Source organism: Lytechinus variegatus, chromosome 2 (genome assembly GCF_018143015.1).
Source record: "Lytechinus variegatus isolate NC3 chromosome 2, Lvar_3.0, whole genome shotgun sequence".
Taxonomy (NCBI): domain Eukaryota; kingdom Metazoa; phylum Echinodermata; class Echinoidea; order Temnopleuroida; family Toxopneustidae; genus Lytechinus; species Lytechinus variegatus.
Window position 1 is genome coordinate 5,732,501 of NC_054741.1, and position 20,897 is coordinate 5,753,397.

At 35.2% G+C, this 20,897-nt stretch overlaps 1 protein-coding gene across 1 annotated transcript in view; it reads left to right on the forward strand.

The window, feature by feature from the left end:
* LOC121407145 overlaps positions 1 to 20,415 on the forward strand; it is a 51,330-nt gene extending 30,915 nt beyond the window's left edge. Inside the window, 14 exon segments of the mRNA XM_041598084.1 lie at positions 215 to 301; positions 1,305 to 1,363; positions 1,924 to 2,055; positions 4,322 to 4,382; positions 5,102 to 5,166; positions 6,848 to 6,976; positions 7,366 to 7,488; positions 8,375 to 8,450; positions 15,174 to 15,271; positions 15,522 to 15,788; positions 16,344 to 16,457; positions 16,916 to 17,078; positions 17,450 to 17,525; positions 18,371 to 20,415. Of these exon segments, the coding sequence (XP_041454018.1) occupies positions 215 to 301; positions 1,305 to 1,363; positions 1,924 to 2,055; positions 4,322 to 4,382; positions 5,102 to 5,166; positions 6,848 to 6,976; positions 7,366 to 7,488; positions 8,375 to 8,450; positions 15,174 to 15,271; positions 15,522 to 15,788; positions 16,344 to 16,457; positions 16,916 to 17,078; positions 17,450 to 17,525; positions 18,371 to 18,558 (1,638 nt within the window). The 3' untranslated portion in view covers positions 18,559 to 20,415.
* The last annotated feature ends 482 nt before the right edge of the window (positions 20,416 to 20,897 follow it).

Here is a 20,897-nt window from a genome sequence, read left to right on the forward strand (position 1 = left end):
TGGAGGAATTCTATTTCTGATTTGTATAAAAAATAATAGAATATATATTTTCATTTTGTTCATGTTGGTAGGTCTACACTCTATCATTATTTGATGTTGGAGATTCGAAGCAAATATCCAAAATAGTTCAATCCAGACTATAATTTAGAACATTTAATTATTAAGGTCAAATGTCATATTTGTTGTTCTTTTTACAATTCTGATTGAATATTAGATGATGTTTCCAATGGAATCATGTCCATCGGGGGATGGTATAACTCAACAACTCAATAAACTATGTGCACAACTCTACCAAGTCAAGGTAAGGTCAATACATTTACATTTTATAAGGAACCTGTCCCAATTCCACACTGGTCTCTCTGTCTTCACTTTATCTGCTTTATTTAAATTCAATTTCAGTTCCTTTTTCAATTCATTTCAATTTTATTGACTATAAAAAACATCAAAATATTTACAAAAATTGCATAATACAAATAGTAACATCAGAGTCTTAAAGATAAATTCCAGTTTTGGTAACGATCTCAAAATGACTTTTTACAGAATCTAATATAATGACCACCCAAGTGTCTGTTTGTATGAATAAAAAATATGTGCCAAAGGATTCTGGAAGAAATTGTGTAATTGCTGAGAAATCAGCAAAATTAGTGCGGATTCGGTCACTTCCGTTGGGTCTTTATTCCAGCAATAATAATACACTGTCCCACGTGTGCCTATCTGTGTTGGGGATCTTCGGTGTGAACATTTTACAGCGTAGATTTCAAGATTTCACAAAGTTCAGTTAATGTAACTGTACCAGATCTAGATCCTCGATGATATACTGACAATTAAGCCTGGTTTTACAGACTTTCTCATGAAATCAGTGTTTACTGCAACTACTGGAATTTCTCTTTAAATCAAATCAGGTTACAAGGTACGTAATTATAATGGTCGGGAACCCTGAGAAGCAAATGTGCAAACATGTATGATTTCTTTCCTCAACAAGGATCTCAGGTGTCAAATTTGATTATTACAATTTACAATTTAGATTCACTTTCAGGCAAACATTAAGATTGATTTGGGGGCTGAATATTCATCAAAATATGTGCATTCTTTTTCTATATTTTTTTGTACATTATTTAATGTTTCCTTCTTATAATAATAGAACTCACTAAATGAAAGAAACAAAGAGTATTTTAAACAAGTTTAATGTCTTGGGCTTTCCATAAGTAAAGTTCAGACTTGAGCCATGGCTGAAGTTAAATCGGAGTTCAAAATTTTATATGTATTTTCTATGTATTATGTGTTTTTGATGATTTCCTTGACAGAGCTTACAAGGTCAACTTGGATTGGTTGCCAAGATAGATGAGCTCCTATTAAGTGAAAGGTACTACTGAATATATTCATGCTTTTGATTTGAATGGTCTTGCTCATTATGAATTGATTCTTTTCATTTTATTTTTTTTTATTTTAGGTGAAAGAATGTAATGATATTAGAAATGCCACCCATTAGTTTGGGGAATAATCGAAAGGAAAATTTTCTTGCTTATAAAGGTTCTTCTAGTGTATTGATTTACATATGAAATTGTCAGGCAGACAATTTTGATGTTAAGTCCTATACATGCATATCTTTGAGTATTAGAAATGACTTTTAGAGGAATTGAATCAAGTTATTTTTTTGGCGATTCCATTGCTTTTCAGGAAATACCAATTCCTATGTGCATTATAAACAGCCTTTCATGATCACTTTGAGACAATTTTCTCCATTTTTTTTTTTTGCCTCCGAAGAAGATTCTGCTAGGATCGAAAGCTTAGTCCCCTTTTGACTCTCTTATTTACTCCATTGGCTCTTGTTTTAGATAAGCAGTTTACAGCAGCTTCTTTTTGCCAATTTTCTCCATTATTAAAATTCACATCTAGAAGTAAATGTTATCTTTCCAATTCTAGTGATAAGGAAACTCTTCTCAAAGGAGGATGTATCAAATCACTATGTCAGGTTCTGTGCAATGGAAAACTGAAGGAAAATACCAAAGAACTCCTGGTCCTGAGTCTACTTCGGCTCTCGACAGCATCACCCAGGTATGGTATCCTTGCATGCTAAGAAAATTTTAAAAGAAAGCTATTCAATTCATGATTGATGCTTTATATTGATCATGATTAGTGATTTGTTAAAGTTGAGTGTTGGTTTGGGTGTTAGTGTTCAAGTGTTCTGAGTTATATTAATGATATTTGTTTGGTATCAAACACATTGAATTATATATTATTTGCTGATGACACAAGTGTTTTCCTATCACACCGTGATATTGATATCTTAGAAAACACCATTAATGTCGAACTTCCGAAATTATCTAATTGGTTTCGAAGTAATATGTTATCACTGAATGTTAAAAAGACTAATTATGTACACTTTAAAGGCAGGAAGTCATGTGCTGACCATGATTTAAGATTGAAACTTGACAATGCTTTGCTGGAAAGACAGACATCTACAAGGTTCCTTGGGGTCTATATCAATGATCAACTTAACTGGAATGATCACATGAAACACATCAGTAAACCAATTTCTCGAAATATAGGTATACTGTATAAAGTTAAGTACCTTGTACCTTATAAAATACTTTACATGTTGTACAATACTCTTATTCTACCTTATGTGTCATATTGCAATATTCTTTGGGCAACATCAACGAGTGTCACAAACCCAATTCTATTGTTGCAAAAGAAAGCAATTCGCATTTGTGCTGGAGTTGGTTACCGTGATCATACGCGCCCTCTCTTTATAAAGCTGCAATGTCTTACTGTTGATGATGTCCATTTTCTTCAAACTTCCCTTTTTATGTATCGGTTTAATGCCAAAATGTTACCTACCTGCTTTTCCAATATGTTTCAACAAAATAATACTATCCATACCTACCACACAAGACAAGCATCTAATATGCATTTGTATAACCCTCGCACACTGTTGGCTCACAAATCTGTCAGACATTATGGACCTGATGTTTGGAATTCGATACCTACAAGTATTAGGAATATATTATCAGTGCATTCCTTCAAAAATGCAGTAAAACGCATACTTGTCTCTAAGATGTAATTTTTTTAGCAAGACACATTTTGTTGTACTGTACATTTTAAACTTAAGGATTGATATAATTTCAAGTATTATTACACCTCACACACTCCTTGTAAATATTTGTAAATAGTTGTGGAACATAATAATTTGTTTATTTAGTTTTCTTTGTTTTGTTTTTCTTTTTCTTTCCCTTCTTTGAGTAATCATTAGTTTTGACTTTTCAGTATTGTTTTTATATTTATGTATGCAAATCATATATCCAAAGGTCTGACAACAGCTCAAGCATCTGCTTATTTTGTCATACCACTGCATGTCTGCAACCTTGTTATAATCAGTTATGTTAATGTTATGTTAATCATCATAATTATACATTATTATTATGTAAAATTCAATGTAATCAATTTTGTGATGATTACACTATGTAAATTATCATGACATGCAGAAACAAATAAATAAATAAATAAATAAATAAAAGTATAGTGTGTTGTTATGTGGGTTAGTTTTGGTATAATTTGAGTATGGTGTTGGTATTCATGAATGATGTTGATGTTAGTGTTCAAGTGTAGTGATGGTTTGGACTTTTGTGTTTCTGATGTCTGGGATTGGTGTTGATTATGATGCTCAGTTACATTACTGGAATAAGATAATAAAGTATTGATGTTGGTGTCAATGTTCAAAGCATGAATCAGGCTGCTGATCAAACCCCCAACAACGGGTTTAACACAATTGCATCAATCAGAGCATTGGTAGCTTAAGATCATGTGACATTGACACCAACACAAGCCATGATTTAAGTTCTCTGTCGTGACTGGAAGTTATGTTGCTACTTACAACACTGATATTTTGTATCCTTCAACATTCACATTGATTAACAGTGCACTACTATGATTTATTTGCTTATGGGCTTCTCATTGAATCTAACTATTGAGCTTATAATAATGGATTAAGAAAATAATGATGATGGAGTTGAATTATATCTAACCATAACAAGAATTTTCTAAGTAAACATTGATTCATGTTTGATATATGTTGGAAATAGATACAATGCAAAGTGAGCTTATTTAGAAGCTTATTTACTCTTGCAAAATTTAAATAAAAAAACAGATATTTTTTAATAGGAACATGAAAGAAAGGAGACTGGTAGACAACAAAATCAAAATGCCTTCTGTATAAGCCAATACCTTTCTTCTGCCCCTTTTCCATGCTTTTTTACCCTTGAATTTGTAAAATGTAAATTAATTTTAATCATACTTATGCAAAATTATGTTTTCTTATCAGAATATGCCAAGAGATTGCCAGCCAAGGAGGATTAAAAAGCATCCATAATGCTCTTATGAAGGTAAGTTTGATCATTATCACAAAAAATGAAAATTGTAGAACATGATGATGCTAACATAATTCCACTTTTGTATAGCATTGTTACATTGGGCCAATGTCTTGGATCACTCCACAAATATTATTACTTGGCCATCAGATTCTATTTTGCAATTGTATAATGTATGTACTTTCTCTACTTTCAGGGGAACCTTTCATTAAGATCAAAATACTAAATATACAGAGGATATTCTTGCATGGTAACCATTTAACTCCTGAGTGGAGAGTGGTGAAGTATAAATGCCTACACTCTATTCAACTCTCAGTAACTTGAGGTTTTTCATTCTTGGAGTTATTTCTGAAGTTACTACATATACACCCCCCCCCCCTGCATTATATGTGTAACTGTCCTTTCCAGTTTTGAAAGAGGACAAGTAGAACTTGTATGCAAAATGTAAGCAAAAGGGATGAGGCACTGCAATGATGCCCCATTAAGGTGCCAAAGACATTTAATTAGCATTTATCAAATCTTAAGCTTCCACCAACCTTTTGATTTATATGGGGCGAGCTTTTGTCCACTCCTACAGGACTTTCTCAAGCCAACTGGTCAGTCACAAAATTTACTGCCTGTGACGGTGTATGAAAGGTTTGTTGAAATTTAAAATTTATTTAATTTATCATCCCCAACTAATGAAAGTTTTCTACATTATCATTGATTTGTTTTGTTCTTGTTTTTATTTCCAGGCATCGGATACAGGATTAAAGGAAGATGTCACCTCCTTTATCAATGAAATCTCAACAGAGAAAAGGTAAGAAATGTGTGCTATAAAGATCATCAAAGTAAATAACATTTAACTTTTATATAGTGCTTAATACATCAGAACGATATCCCCAAGTGCTTTACAGATATGTTATTACCCCTGTTGTCGGATCCATGCAGATGGCACACAATGTATGTGCTTTCTCCAATCTCATGGAAGCTTTCCAACAAGAGATTCAAGATTCAATTGCTTGGCATACTGCATAGGCTTTTATATCCTACCATAACCCACCTGGGTGTAGAGTGGTAAACTGTGGATTGATGCCTTGCCAAAGGACACTAGGCCACTAGTGGGATTTGAACACATGACCAGGGGAGCGTTTCATCAATATTTTCATCCGACAAGTTGTTGTCAGATCTGACATCTTTCCATGATTTTGATTGGCTGAGAGGCACTGTTCCTATGGTAATTGTCGGATAACATGGGACTTGTCAGATAAAACATCCGACAAGTCCTTTCATGAAACGCCCCCCTGATTACAAGACAAGAGTCAAAACGGCTACACCATGGTGATTTCATAGACAATGAAAACAAAAAACAGGTGATGCTGAGGAGGAGGATGGTAGTGGTAATATTGACAATAAGAAGGTTAGGTGGATAAGAAAGGAGGAGGAAGAAGGAGGTGGTGCATTACGAAAATTTCCCGTTTGATTCTCGACCGCACTTCGGACTGCAAACTGCGGTCGTATACCCCATTTTCGTTTGGAAAATCTCAAACAACATTTCCAACCCCGATAAACCCATCTTGGCCAGGTAATCCCCTTGTCTCAATTTCACCACCACGGGCCAGCTAAACGAGCGTTGAGCCAAGGACGAAATGATAAACAACAGCTGTGCTATATTACGTAAGACTTGTCTGCCTGTAGAAGGATCTTCGGAAGTAAATTATTGTATTCGATATTAATCACGTTTTCAAAAGCATATTACATTCAGACATCCAATACTAGTCCATTTTCAATTTCGAACGAAGAAAATCGACCTCGAAATAAGGAAAGTAAGCGGAATAAAAATTACGGTATGCTTAGCATGCAAGGACCGCGATGCATCCCATATAGTTTCTGTACGTCCAGCAAGAAAATATGGGATGCATGCCGTTCACTCACGCAATGATACAGTCTTAATGAAAGAAAGAAAGGAAGGAAGGAAGAGAGAGAGAGAGAGAGAGGAAGAAAGAAAGAAAGAAAGAAAGGAAGAAAAAGTTTCTATCAACGCGTGTATACATGGAACTCCATGCACTCACCAGAACTACACACATTGCAATCCATCGTGTGTGGCCCCCTGCTGTGACTGTTGATGCTGGGGTGTATTATCTTCGGACCGAGGTCAAGAAACAGAAACAGGTGTCTCTATACTTAAATTTCATGCTTGAGGGCAATAGGGTTTGTAGTACTGGGAGAAGAGATTTGATGATAAGGGAAACTGCATGGGGTATACTGCTCTTCAAAGCAAGATTTTCGTCATGGGAGGTAGGGGATAACAATGATAAGAGGAGTTGAGAGAACTGAGGAAGAGGAGAAGAAGGAGGAAGAAGACGACCATGAAAATATTGATAACATGAACAGGGCAGTAGGAGAAGGAGGAAAAAGACTGAAAGGAAAAGATGCTAATAATGATAAGAAGAGGGATAGAGAGAAGGTTCATCCATTTGTTGTTTTCTCTCATTTTTCAGGACCAGAGACCTATTCTTAGCTGCTGGAGGAATCACAATCTTACAGCAGATGCTAGACTTGAACAACAGCTGTTTGGTGATAAAGAATGTCTGTGACACTTTCAGGAACATCCTCTTCTACAATGATGTGTGAGAAATGTTTTTTTTTTCTTAATCTTTGGCAAAGAATTGGAAATGAAGAAGGAAATTAATATTAAGTATTTTTATCCTGATATGCTCTTTTAGAATTCTATATTTTCCAATTTCATGTCTCTCCCCCTCCCACCTCAACCCCCCCCAAAAAAAAAAACACAAGACATACATGTAATTCCTTCACATTTCAAAATCCGTTTTAGATTGTTTGTCAAGTTTATTTTTCTTTTCATGTGAAGCAACCAAGACGAAAGAGTTTTTTAGGGTATGGATCCATGCAGCTCTTAAACCTAATAAACACAATTAGTTCATCCTTTGGTATGATTTGTCTTGACTCTTCAAGAATAATCATGATTTATGATAATTTGTATGTTTTAATACTACAGTGAACGAGAGAGCATACCATCAGAAGTGATTTCATCTCTCTGCAATATGATCAGTAATGCGGATGATAACAACAAACTTCCTTGTTTACTTGCTGTTTTGGCAGACCTTGCCAAAATCAAAAGGTATGTATTTGCTTCATTCCATGTTTCATGAAACCAATGGTGACATTTCATATAATTATATCAATAATTAATGACCTGAGCTGTTCACATGAGGAACCAGAAAAATAGTTTTAAAAATACCATAAAATACAGTCCTCTGATTTATGAGCTAATTTATCTTATCATTCTGTTTCGACCAATACAGCATACAACAGAATCATCAGAAGGCTGCACAAAACAAATATAAAGACAAATATTATTTTTAAAAAAGATGTTGCCAATTATTTTTGCAAACATGTATTTGTGTCCTCTCTCTGACAAAAAAAAATTGTTTGCACTTTCACAAGAGTACAGCTTCAGGGGACTTGTAGAAATCTCCAAGCCAGGTGTCGATCAGTTGCTTGGAAGTCAGAGAGACATCTCTCTACTCTGCCTCTCATGTGTCTTCTCAGTCACAGCAATCTCTGAGAAACTAATTAGCATCTGCAACTTATGAAGATGTCTCAAAGAGACTTCAAACATCCTTTGAAACTCGAACATGTGTAAATTTCTTGCAACTACTCAGGATATGTGTCAGACAGAGGCCTCAATCCTAGGGTGCCAGTCAATTTACCTAACCCCATTAATTTCAACAACTCGAAATATGCAGTGCAAATATATGTTTTAAAGGATTGGAATGTACTAAAAAGCTGTTAAACTAAACTAAAAATTCTATTAAGCATACAAAACTGTTTATATTTAATTGTAAATACTCTGTATTTTAGATATATTTTCACTTTTGCTCCCCCCACCCCTGGTTTCAAAAACTTCTCTGCTACTAGCATAATATGGAGTAGAATATAAGCCTTGTGCTTATTGCTTGAGTGTTGAAACGTTTTACTGAAGTCTATTCATTATTTCTTTCTAGGAATCGTGATATGCTTTATCATTATGATGGTTTACAAGCTGCTTGTAACATCATGTGGAATGTTCGAGATGACAAGGTAAATATATCTTGGTAGGTAAAGGAGGATTGTGTGAAAGAGACGTCATATCACAATGAAGGTTCAACTGTGTGTAGCTTCGTCACTATCCTTTTTTTTGTACCAATAATGGCTTTAGCATTTTCATTTATTTGATGTGAGATAAATAGAGCGATGTAAATAAACATGAAATTATCTAGGGCAATAAGTGCTGTGGCGTGCACCTTCAGACTATACGCTGTAGGCCTATGCCAAGAATCTAACCTCTCCTTCCGTCATATCCTTGTACAATTAGCAATGACTGGAGGGATGTTCTGGTGTGTTGAATACCTGGATTGATCAGTCAGAAAAATATTATATGATCTTGAATCTTAAAGGGGAAGTTCACCCTGACAAAAAATTTATTGTAAAAATAGCAGAAAAAATAATAAAAAATATTGCCGAAGGTTTGAGAAAAATTCATCAAATAATTAAAAAGTTATTAGGATTTCAATTATTTGATTTGTGACGTCATATGCGAGCAGCATTCCTACATAGCGAATGGTAAAAAATCAATGAAATGTCATTTTCTCAGAAAATTGAAAATGGTTTTCACTGTACCTTTTTTATATCAATAGACCAATCATTTCACACCCGATCATGAATGGAAAACAAAATTAAGTCATCAGGAACCATACAAAATTTGAAATTCATGCATTTTATATTACATAACACATGGGGCAGCTGCTCGTTTATGACGTCACAAATCCAAAACTTTGAACTCTAATAACTTTCTTACTCTTTAACGGATTTTCCTCAAACCTTCACCAATATTTTTTACTACCGTAAGTAACGGTGTATTAACCGCACCTTTTTCTCGGCGGGATAGAAGCAAAAGTCGGGGGTGCGGTTTATACACGGTGACGGGTTTGAGCCGGCCCGCCATAACCCCTCCCGTACATGTACGATGTCTGCCAGTTCACAACACATCGAGTGGCCGGGCGTAGCCGCCCAGGCAATGTCGTTTACAGGGGTATGAGCCGCGGGTAATGGGAAGCAATTATTACGATCTTAATTAGATATTGTCAAAAACAAACGCACCCACCTTCATGACACTAATTTTGACTTTATTCTCAATTCAAAGTAGTGAAGTTCCCTGGCTAAGTTAAAAGGGACGCCAAGCATACTCGGTAAAATTTTGTCACCGCTGAGCGGGAGTTGAGTGAGCTTAGAGATTGCGTTGTAATATGGTTAGTGCGACTTAAGCTGGCGCTATTAAAAGTTCCGTTTCGCGCCAGCTCGTTTTTTTCCTTCCTGTTTGCTCTTCATAAGATACCATGTAAACCATGCACGAGAGAGACGGCACGAAGCCGTAAAAAACAACTGGAAAAAAATGTCAATTTCTTTGTTTCTTGAACTTTCCTGTAATCCCGTATCCAAAATTCATGCTAAAACATCAAATTTCTGAAAGTGATTGTGAGGTTGTGATGCAAGAAATGTGAATGTTTCTTCCTCCTACGCTGGGAAAGACACAGATCATAATTTGATAAGATGTATTGGCATGACTGCTACTGTATGTAGTTTGCAATGAAATGGCAGTTCTGTGTGTGTGTACACTGTGAATGTGAGTGAGTGTGTAAGTGGCCAATATTGGCGGGACCGTTCTTTCTTTCTAACATTTGTAGATGAATTGATCAAGAACAGCAGATTTCCGCATACCGGTAATCTCTTTGGATACTTAACTTTGAAATCTTAAACTAAGTTTTTGTTTCTTCGTACCTCAAATATGCATGTAAATGTGAGAAGTATTTTTTTTTTTTTTAGTCCAAAGTTGGGGGTGCGGTTAATACACCGTTACTTACGGTATTTTTTCTGCTATTTTTACAACAAAGTTTTCTTCAGGGTGAACTTCCCCTTTAAATCTTTAGTTAGGACAAGATTTAAAGGTTAGGGCACTGTTATGAAATTATACTTGACATGTACTGCATATTATGCAGTTTTTGCCGCCATTTTTCAGTTTCATTCCTATACACTTACCTTTTTATGTGGAACGGCATAATCCAGTAAAGTAGAGTCCTAAATTCTGATACAATTTAATTTTTTGACTTTTCAAAATATCTAAACATTTTGTTAAAAGATTATTTATTAGGCTTCTTATGTGTTCACCTTATACTTCTCAAATATTTCAAATGGTTCGTCAAGAAAGATTACTACTGAATTGACATAATTATTGTTTCACTGTAAAGGTCTGGCTTATTGTACACGCATTGTTGCATTTAATTTGCATGCCACATCCACAGGTTTCACCAAATAAGGCGTGGCTTTTCTGCACCGATTGTCATTTCCTGCCTTTCACGTTGTTCATTGATGAGCATGAGAGAACTTTATGCACTGACTATAATAAGCAAGCTGCCTTGGCCTATGCACCACCCCCCCCCCCCCTCTCTCAGAGCCTAATTAATGACATCTCATTACGTAATTAATACATTACTTTGTAAAGGAGCAATAATCTGCATTTCTGCAATCAACTGCATTACACCTTTTCTGTAAGTGTCGACTAGACATGCCTGTACACTATATAGGTTGGTTTTATACAAAAAGGAAGAAGAAAAAAAAAATCAGTATCCTTTATCTTTTATTAACAGACAGGAATTGATTAATGCAATTGTTGTTTAACGATCATTTTTTGAGACAATTGTAAAGGGAAAGACAGAGAGAGGGGGAGGGCGGGGGTCCATGCACCCTCTCACACTATCATGATTTTAGAGTGTATATTGATGTCAGTGACGTTCTCTTTAGGTACATGAAGTAACCATTATATTTAATCTCGCCTTTTACATGTATTTAAAGTACTTCTATAGAGATTTGTTTTCCCACCAATTTGATGATTCATTCCAAAAGGCAATACCCTTTGTTTGGCAACGGCTTAACTTTATTCAATTAGGCAGAGTCCTAACTTATAATACGATTTCATTCTTTAACTTTTTCAAAATAATTTAAACAACTTGTCAAGTAAGAAAGCAATTATACAGCTTATTGTATTCACTTCATTCGGTTGCCCACATCCACAGGTTTCGCCAAACAGGGCGTAGATTTTATGCACCACTGCCACTGGTCATTTCCCGCCTATAACATTGTTCATGAATTTTATTGGTCGATGGATAGCTTGAGTGAACCAATCGCTCCTGCTCTGCACCAATCAGTATTACCACCCCCTTTCCTCCTTCTCTCTCTCTCTCTCCACAGCGGCAAGTCATGACGTACAAAATATTTTTTTTTTATAAAGCAGCAACAACCTGTATGCAAAATACTATCTATAGTTTTTGTATATGCACATGTATAAGAATGCATGCTTCAACGTAGATATCCGGCTGTTTTGTTCATAAAACACCCTCTTATTGTATTTTACTTGGACTTGGACGGTCATTGATCGAAAAAGCCTTTAAATCTTTTTGTAAAAAGAACAATAGGGAAGAGAGAGAGGGAGGGGGAACACAATGTCTTTACGTAATTCATTCCTGATTGTGTTGATTATGCTTAATTTGTTTATGCTTAATACACAAGAATGTATACTAGTTTTGGTCTCGTCTTTTCAGCCACATGATGGATCCATAATAATGTGTTGGGCTTGTATTTTGAATTCACTATAGTGTTTTTTCCTGCCACTTTTCCAATCAATCACTATGCCTAATACGCCCATTCCTTTGGCTCAACTGCTTAATCTCTTTATACATTGTAGAAAACGCCCTAATTAGATATCATCTCATTCTTTCACTACTCAAATATTTTAATCGGTTTGTCAGAAAAGAGATCCATTACTATATATTATTAAACTGTGAATGGTGGGCTTCTAGTACATTCTTGTACTCTTTATGCTTCCAAATCAATTCAAAGCTCATTTCCAGTCTTCCTCATTTATTTATTCCTCATTGTTACAGATTTCTAAGGAAAAAATGCTCCCTGTTACATACACCATGTTACAATGTCCGTTTCCAAAAGTAATGGAATAATTTCTAAGTTAAAATTCACTCTTCCTGACAAAACTGTATTCTTATTATACAATTCATTAGCCCTCCCTTATATAACATATTGTAATATCGTCTGGGCAAATTGTGGTTCTTTTAAACTAAACCCATCTTTAAACTACAAAAAAGAGCAATCCGTATGTGCACAGGGTCATATTACTTGGCTCATTCTGACCCATTGTTTCATAAACTTAAAACCTTAAAAATCTTTGATATCAATACGATTCAAGTATCTATCTTTATGTTCAAATACTTTAATAATCAACTTCCTCCGCCCTTTAATAATATGTTTAGGTTTAACAGGTCTGTTCATTCCTACCCAACCCGCACATCAGGAAACCTTCATCTCACTAACCCTAAGTTATTAATAACTCATAAATCAATTCGACATTATGGTCCCGATATTTGAACCAACTTTCCAAACAATGTTAAGTCATGTTCAACAATATACTCATTTAAAGCCACTATTAACTCATTGAGTGCTTCGTACACTCTACGTATCCTACTATAACATGCCACACTCGTGCTCGCACGCCTACTATTGATTGCTTTGTGCTTGCATTGTTTCCTACCCTCGCCTGCTTCGTGCATGACTGCGCACATTTGGAATTACAATCATTGTTACGCCGTTTTGCATTGTATTGCGCATCGCATGCACGCCGTAATTAGCACTATTGTGTGCAGTGCGAACTCTGCTTTCTGAGAGATCAACTTACGCGGTTTACATTCGACTTTTTCGAGTATTTCTACATTTTTTACAAGATATGGTTCCGCCTCTGAGAGGGAAGAGACCTAGGTTTTTTGATCCATACAAAACACTCCACAAAATGGAACTACTTGATACAACTCATATTTTAGCAGTAAAGATAATAACCAATCCATATAATGAGGACACCATTATAAGGGGTATGAAATTTCCTACAACTTTACTACACGATATTTTGTGGATAAACTAATCGTTAGAGAGTTACAAGCAATTGAAATCATGACTATTGAAAGGAGTGAATACGACTCGCGATCTCAAAATCAATGTGGCACAGGGGGGTTTTGTGGCTGGCACAGGGGATTAGCATCGGATTAGCACTGTGGCGTTGGCTTAGTAGTGTGCGTGGCATGTTAAGAGTTAAAAGAAAAATGATTGAATCATATGCATCCCCCTCTTCAAGTTAATTATTCAACTGCCCTTTACTGCACCTGTACCTGCATTGCACCCACTTGAACAATGAAGAAAGAAATTTATGTACCATTTTACGAGGCCGCCATCATTTTCAAGCTTAACCGCTCACGATGGCGGTCTCCTGCATTCGTTTAAGCTGTTATTTTCTTTTCATTGAATATTGCTACTTTTTAATATTAATTTTTCATTGCTTTGCTATGACTATTGCTTAAATTGTTTTGTAAAACTTATTTGCATCACCTAGATGTTATGTTGCATATTTATGCTGAGTGCAGAAATAAAATAAAATCAAATCAAAATATGATCGAAAACTGGAAGACAGTGCTTGCATTTTGCTGCAAAAAATACTTTTCGTACAATTATAAAAATACAATTAACGGGGAAGTTTACCCTGATAAAAAGTTTATTGTAAAAATAGCAGAAAAAATAATTAAAAATATTGCCGAAGGTTCGAGAAAAATTCATCGATTAATCAAAAAGTTATTAGAATTTCAATTATTTGATCTGTGACGTCATATGCGAGCAACATTCCTACATAGTGAATGGTAAAAAATCAATGAAATGTCATTTTCTCAGAAAATTAAAAATGGTTTTCACTGTACCTTTTGTATATCAATAGACAAATCATTCCACACCCGATCATGAATAGAAAACAAAATTAAGTCATCAGGAACCATACGAAATTTGAAATTCATGCATTTTATATTACATAACACATGGGGCAGCTGCTCGTTTATGATGTCACAAATCCAAAACTTTGAACTCTAATAACTTTTTTACTCTTTAACAGATTTTCCTCAAACCTTCAATATTTTTTACTATTTTTTCTGCTATTTTTACAACAAAGTTTTCTTCAGGGTGAACTTCCCTTTAAGAGCACCATTATTGTTTCGGTAAAAAACAAATAATTTATTCTGGTTTAAAATTTTGATGTGCAAATTGTTATGGGAAAAACAAATTTCGAGTTGAGACCATATTTAGTTTGTGTGGGCACAAGAACAAAAAATATGCATAATAGTTTCTTCATTATTATTACAAAAAGTACATAAGCTATCTGTAACTAATTTAAATCGTAACAAAGCATCTTTCATATAAATAATTCTATTCACTATTTTTAACTGTCACCACCTCACGTTGACATCTGCAGTTGAATAAAAGGGTATTTGAAAGTAAACCTCCATATAGTGTTGTCAAAGTCAAACGTTTGTTTCCATTTGATGAGACTTTTGCAATCTTTCAACTTATACTTCAAAAAAATATTGTAAATGTGAGCACAACCTTTTTAAGTTTAATCATCAAAAGCAGTGCTTCTGGAATAATAGGTTCCATAGCTTTTGGTATTACATGTTTATTGAAACTATATCGAATGGCGTTACATAGGCCATAATATTGAAGAAAATTTACGTGTACATTGTATTTGTGTTGAAAATAAAAAATAAGAGAGAAATTTTCCATCAGTTCCTAAAGTATCATTAACAAAGCGCACCCCATTAACACGCCAAGACCTGAAAAATATTACATTATTATTCATTTTGACATTATACTTTGTATGCATATGTTAAGGTTGTACAGGAGACTGCCTTGTTGTTAAGGACTCTGGGTGAAGATTTTGAAGCTGTACAGATGATGATTAAAGAAGATATGGTCCCATGCCTGGAAGGGTAAGTATTAAATAACATTTAGTACAGCAAGTTATTTGAATCCTTATTATTTGATCTTTGAATTGCCAATATCAAAGAAGTTTGCATTGTATATGTGTACTTGTAAATTTTTCCATTACTTTGGAGCAGTTTAAGAGATACATAGATAAATGTTAATTCTGTCTTTGAAGTGTTATCAAGAATCACTGACATTCTCCAAGTTTTAAATTTATTTCTTTCTGTTCTAATTGTTTTTATTTTTTATTTGTAGGTGCCTCATGTCTCAGTATCTCTCAACACAAACCAAAGATGAATGTTTCCCTCTAATTGACATGATTGACCAGTATGAAATTAATGAAGCATCTTATACACACATCAAGGCATCTCTCCCCCAGTCAGAATTGACTGTCCCTAAAACCCATCCAATGCCCCAATCAAATGGCAGTAATAAGACTCTTCCATTCAATGGTGGGGATGAGGAGGAGGATGACTTTGATGACATGCCTTCTCTAGAAGATGATGAAGTGGAGATCGTAAAGTAAGTTGTTCACATTTCTGTTTCACAAAACTCTGATGATAACAATATTACAATGTTATGATCGAATGGTACCATCCGATTGGCTGATACCTTATTTGTCATTAACGTTTTTCATGTTATTGATTACAAGCTGTATGTGAATTCACCCAGGTTAATATACTGCCAATTGTATGAAATAATTTGATATAAAAAATGAAAGATGTGTGTTGTTAGCAAACATTGCAAGCTTTGACACAACATGGGAAATATTGCCAGGATGTGATATTTCTGTACTATGTGTGTTACTTTATAATGTGCACATTCGAGAGTATAGTTAGCTGAAAGTTTCTTTTTATTCATTGAATGTAGGTAATAGGTTAAACCCTGCAAATCTGCTTTATATGTCTAAATGCTTTAAAACTTCAATACCAGTATTTTTGTGTCACTACTTTTTAACAATTATTCACTGACCTTTCTTCAACCAGGATATCATTCCTATATTGCATATGATTATATGAACATAACTTGATTTACATTGTTGATATGTCAGTATATTTTCATTTTGTTTTTTGTTAGATGTCACCCAAAGATATTATGGTCTCAGCATGCAAACTCAGTCCTTCTTAGCATCCAAGTTCAAGACATCAAACATCCTAATGTCAGCGTCACAACAAGCAGTATTTCATTCAGGTAAAAGATGTTATTTTGTAAATAAAATAAACATGATGATGATAATAATGTGCACCATTTATATGCCACTTGATACAGTGTTGCATTGAAGGAATATTTGGCTATAAGGTACCCATTGACTACACAGGTATATATTGTAACAAGAATATTTTTGCATGAATTCATGGGGATTGAATGAAAATTTTAATCTTAAGGGTATAGTTAATGTCATGAAACCTGTAGGCCAGACCATGTAAAGCAGCAAGGTTCTCAATGAATGAGTGACAGCGCCTGTGTTTGTTCTCAGCTAGTGATCACTTAGTAGGAGACCGCAACACATTCAGATTTTTCTGCTCAATGCATGCTGAATGATGAACTGTTTTTCAATGTGATTCAGACAGTTGACCCCTTGAACGGTATTTATTTTTACTTAGCAATTATTTTGATTGTTTTTTTTTCCTTCTAATTTTCTTATTCAGTGCAATTGTAGAACATACAGAGTATGAGTTTGAGTTTGATCTATTTAGCCGAGTAGACAGTACTAACTACACCATGGTATCAGCTGGAAGAGAATTCCTTATCACACTTTACAAAGAAAGCATCGGTATCAAATGGACTAGACTCACACAAACAAAAACAAAGGTTAGTTGCTGTTGATGGTGATGATGATGATGATGGTGATGATGATGATCATGATGATCATGATCATGATAATCATGATGTTCATGTGATCATGACAATGACATTGATGATAGTTATTTTTCTAAATGGTATGCACTTCAAAGTACATCTTTCAAAGCTTGATCATTTCTATCTAAAATCATTGACAGAACTTTAAATGAGAATCATTGATTAGAAATAAAGAATTGTGTAAGAACAAAAAAGGTTAAGATGACGACACAACAATTCAAGAAATTGATAGGACTACACGTATAAATCCATACTTCATTATCTACAACATTTTGTGCTCATGAGACTGAAAATGTTTGTTATTCTATCTTTTTTTCTCCCAGATACCATACATTAGCGTAGACTTTGAGAGATGGCAGGATGATGAGGATGCTGAGAACTCAAAGAGAATACCTCATAGTAAGTGTATCAATGAATTCATTTGAAGGCCAAACCCACACCAACTACAAATCAACTTGAAGCAGATAATAACCAAAGAATTATAACACTTTGAATTTAATCAAACTGTGAAATATAATTGAGTCTTTACATTTTGCCTAATTGAATTGGATTGGGGGTACTCCAATTTGGAAAGGGTAGGGATGTGTGGCCCCAAAATCTGAAATTGTACCCTCATGAACTACAATTTGTTATAGAATATGGGGCTTAAGAACTGGATGGCCTTTTCTAATTGGGTTGCTTTGGAACTAGAATTTAACATGAAAAGGGGGTCTTGAAAACAGATGTCTGAAATGAGGGTCTTAGGACCTGTCTTATGAAATGAAATTGAGAATCTTAGGAACTACCAAACCACGTCGATGGAATAGCACTGCCACTTGCACCTTGGTTGGGGAAATAATGTTTTGTGTGCATTTTTGTTCAGAATGGAGTGAAGTAAGGAAGGTGCTTGCATGGGGAAAGGATTCCTTTAAATCAAATCTTTATGTTTAGGGGTTGACAAAATGAGGGGTAAGACCAGAGAATGAGAGATTTCAACTGCATGCTTTAGGGATGGAGGAGAATGTTAGTAAATGACAAAGGGGGAAAAACAATTGTAATTGGGAATGGCTGGCAAAACGTGAAATGGGGGACTTATGGGCCACACTGCTATAATACGAGAGTGTCCCCCCCCCCCCCGGGCAGTGATGATTGAGTAGACTCCATTTGAATCCCTGTACTGTGTATCATCTTAAGACAATAGTGTCAAATTGCTCTCCAAGCGGCTTCATAAGAGTCTCAAATGAAATTTTTATTTTATTTTATAGCTTCCAAGAAGACCTCATACAAACTACTGGAGCCGGGGGAGGAACAATCAATTGAGTATCATAGTGGGTCAGAAAAGGAGGAGGATGAAGATCTGTCGGACTTCTCGGGAGACGAGTTTGACAAAGCTTTTGAAGATGTACCAACACTGTCATCAAGGAGTGATACAGACATTGGTCAGAGTAGTTGAGGTAGTGCTTGTCTGGTGTGGCAACAAAGAAAACATGATCAGTTGCACACAATGACACGTATGTATCATTCTAAAAACATGCCACTATTCTTGAAAATCATGTCTCAACCATCACATCCCGACTCCGATACAAGACCAATTACATCAAACAACATCACAACACAAGTTGTGCATTTCATACGCATTCAGTGGCCAGAGACTCCCCTTGTTGAATACAAAGCTAGGCAGGATTAAAACGCAGTGTGTTTGTGATAAATCATGTATGCCTGTGTGAGAAACAATGACCCTAGTAGTTTTGGGGGTATGGAGGTCAAAGGCTCTAGGTCACAGAGGTTATTATATACCTTACAATGTACGGTTATTTGATAACCCAAGAACCATTTGTCATGCAGTATCAACTTCAAACTTGGGTCGTGTTTGCATATTAATGTGATGGTGATTAGATAAGCTTTGCAGGTCACTAAGTCTAAGGTACCTGGATACCAAGATCATTATATACCTCAAAACGCCTTGTACATGTGATAGCTCATTAACCATTTGAAGTATCAACTTCAAAATGTCTATTCGAATGACATGATAAGATTAGTTGAGGGAACATAGGTCAAAGGTCACATAGGTCAAAGCTCACATAGGTCATGCATCCTGAAATACATGTATATCATTTCCATGATAATTCAAGAACTATTTGAAGAATTAACCTCAAACTTGTTCATGAATGCAAGCATATACAAGTAGGAATGACAATGGTCTTGAGTTTTGGTGAATGGCTTCTTTATTTTATAATTTAATCTGTGTGATTAGATAATTGATGGTTGCACAAATAAAAAAAAAATGCAATATAGTTCAGATCTGCCAATGGCAGAAGCATATAGTTTGACTGAGTGCAGTCAAGAATCCATCTAGGGTATTGCCTGTTGGAGAGAGCTAACAACTTCCATTTTGTCAAACAAAAAATACATGAGGAAAAGAAATGCAATATTTCTAATACAATCAGATGCATTTTTTTCTTGCTACTTTCTGCAGAGTAATTTGAGAATATTTCTTCGACTTCTCCCATAGATGGATGAACCATGAACTATGATAAAATTGCTCTATGAAGTATTGCTGTGTTAAAGATAACCTTAATGAAATTGAAAGATATTGTTATTTCCCAATACATCTCAATCTCATACCAGTCAGGCTCAATCAATGAGGAAAAAACTTCAACCCTCAAAGATTTCAACCAAAGATTTTCACAGATTTTAATGGCATACAACACCGGGAAAAGCATACTACAAATTTTGAAAATCTGTAGTTTTGAAAGTGATTATTTGGGTTGAAATAATCACTTTCTTTACATAATCTCTCAATTTTTGCACTCTATATTCCTTATCAAGTTTTTTAATCTAAGGAGAAAAGAGCAGTAGAATTAGAGCCACTGCAGGTACTAAAGATGTCTTCATCTGGTTAAAAAATAGATGTACAGTACATGATCATGCATTCTACATACTATCCAAAATGTGGGTTAGAATTTAATTTTTTAATGGGGTAAATTTTTTTCAATTTGGTCACTTAACAGAAATAGGAATGCAGTTTATGTAGGTATTCCAGAGTGTTTTGTTGATCACAAGATGGAATAACTCATTTTAATCATAGTTGTATGGATGAATTATGAGCCCCTTCAAAATGGTAAATTGCAAATTCGTCTATTGCCAACTCATCCACTCACCACATGGTCTACTTTCATTTGATCTCATGCCATTCCGTCCATCCTTTCGTCCAACAACCATTTGGCCTGATAATCACTTCATCTAATCACCATTTCATCTCATAACCAGTTGGTCTAATATGTATTTCATTTTTGTCTCGCCCACCAGAGGTGAATGCGAGACTTAGGGATCCAAACGTCGTCCGTCCATCGTCCGTCACAAATCTAATGACACATAACTCTACAACCGTAAGGTGCTTTTCAACCAAACTTGGATGGTAGATGGACTTGGGGGACCTGCATGTTATGCTGCAGTTGGAGGTCACATGATAAGGTCAAAGGTCATTTTCAGGTCAATGTTAAAGTTTACATGCAAGACTCTCTTATGACACCTAACTCCGCAACTGTAGGTCACTTTTCAACCAAACTTGGATGGTAGATGGACTTAGGGGACCTGCGTGATATGCTGCAGTCGGAGGTCATATGGTAAGGTCAAAGGTCATTTTCAGGTCAACGTTAAAGTTTACATGCAAGACTCTTATGACACCTAACTCCGCAACCGTAAGTCGCTTTTCAACCAAACTTGGATGGTAAATGGACTTGGGGGACCTGCATGTTATGCTGCAGTTGGAGGTCACATGGTAAGGTCAAA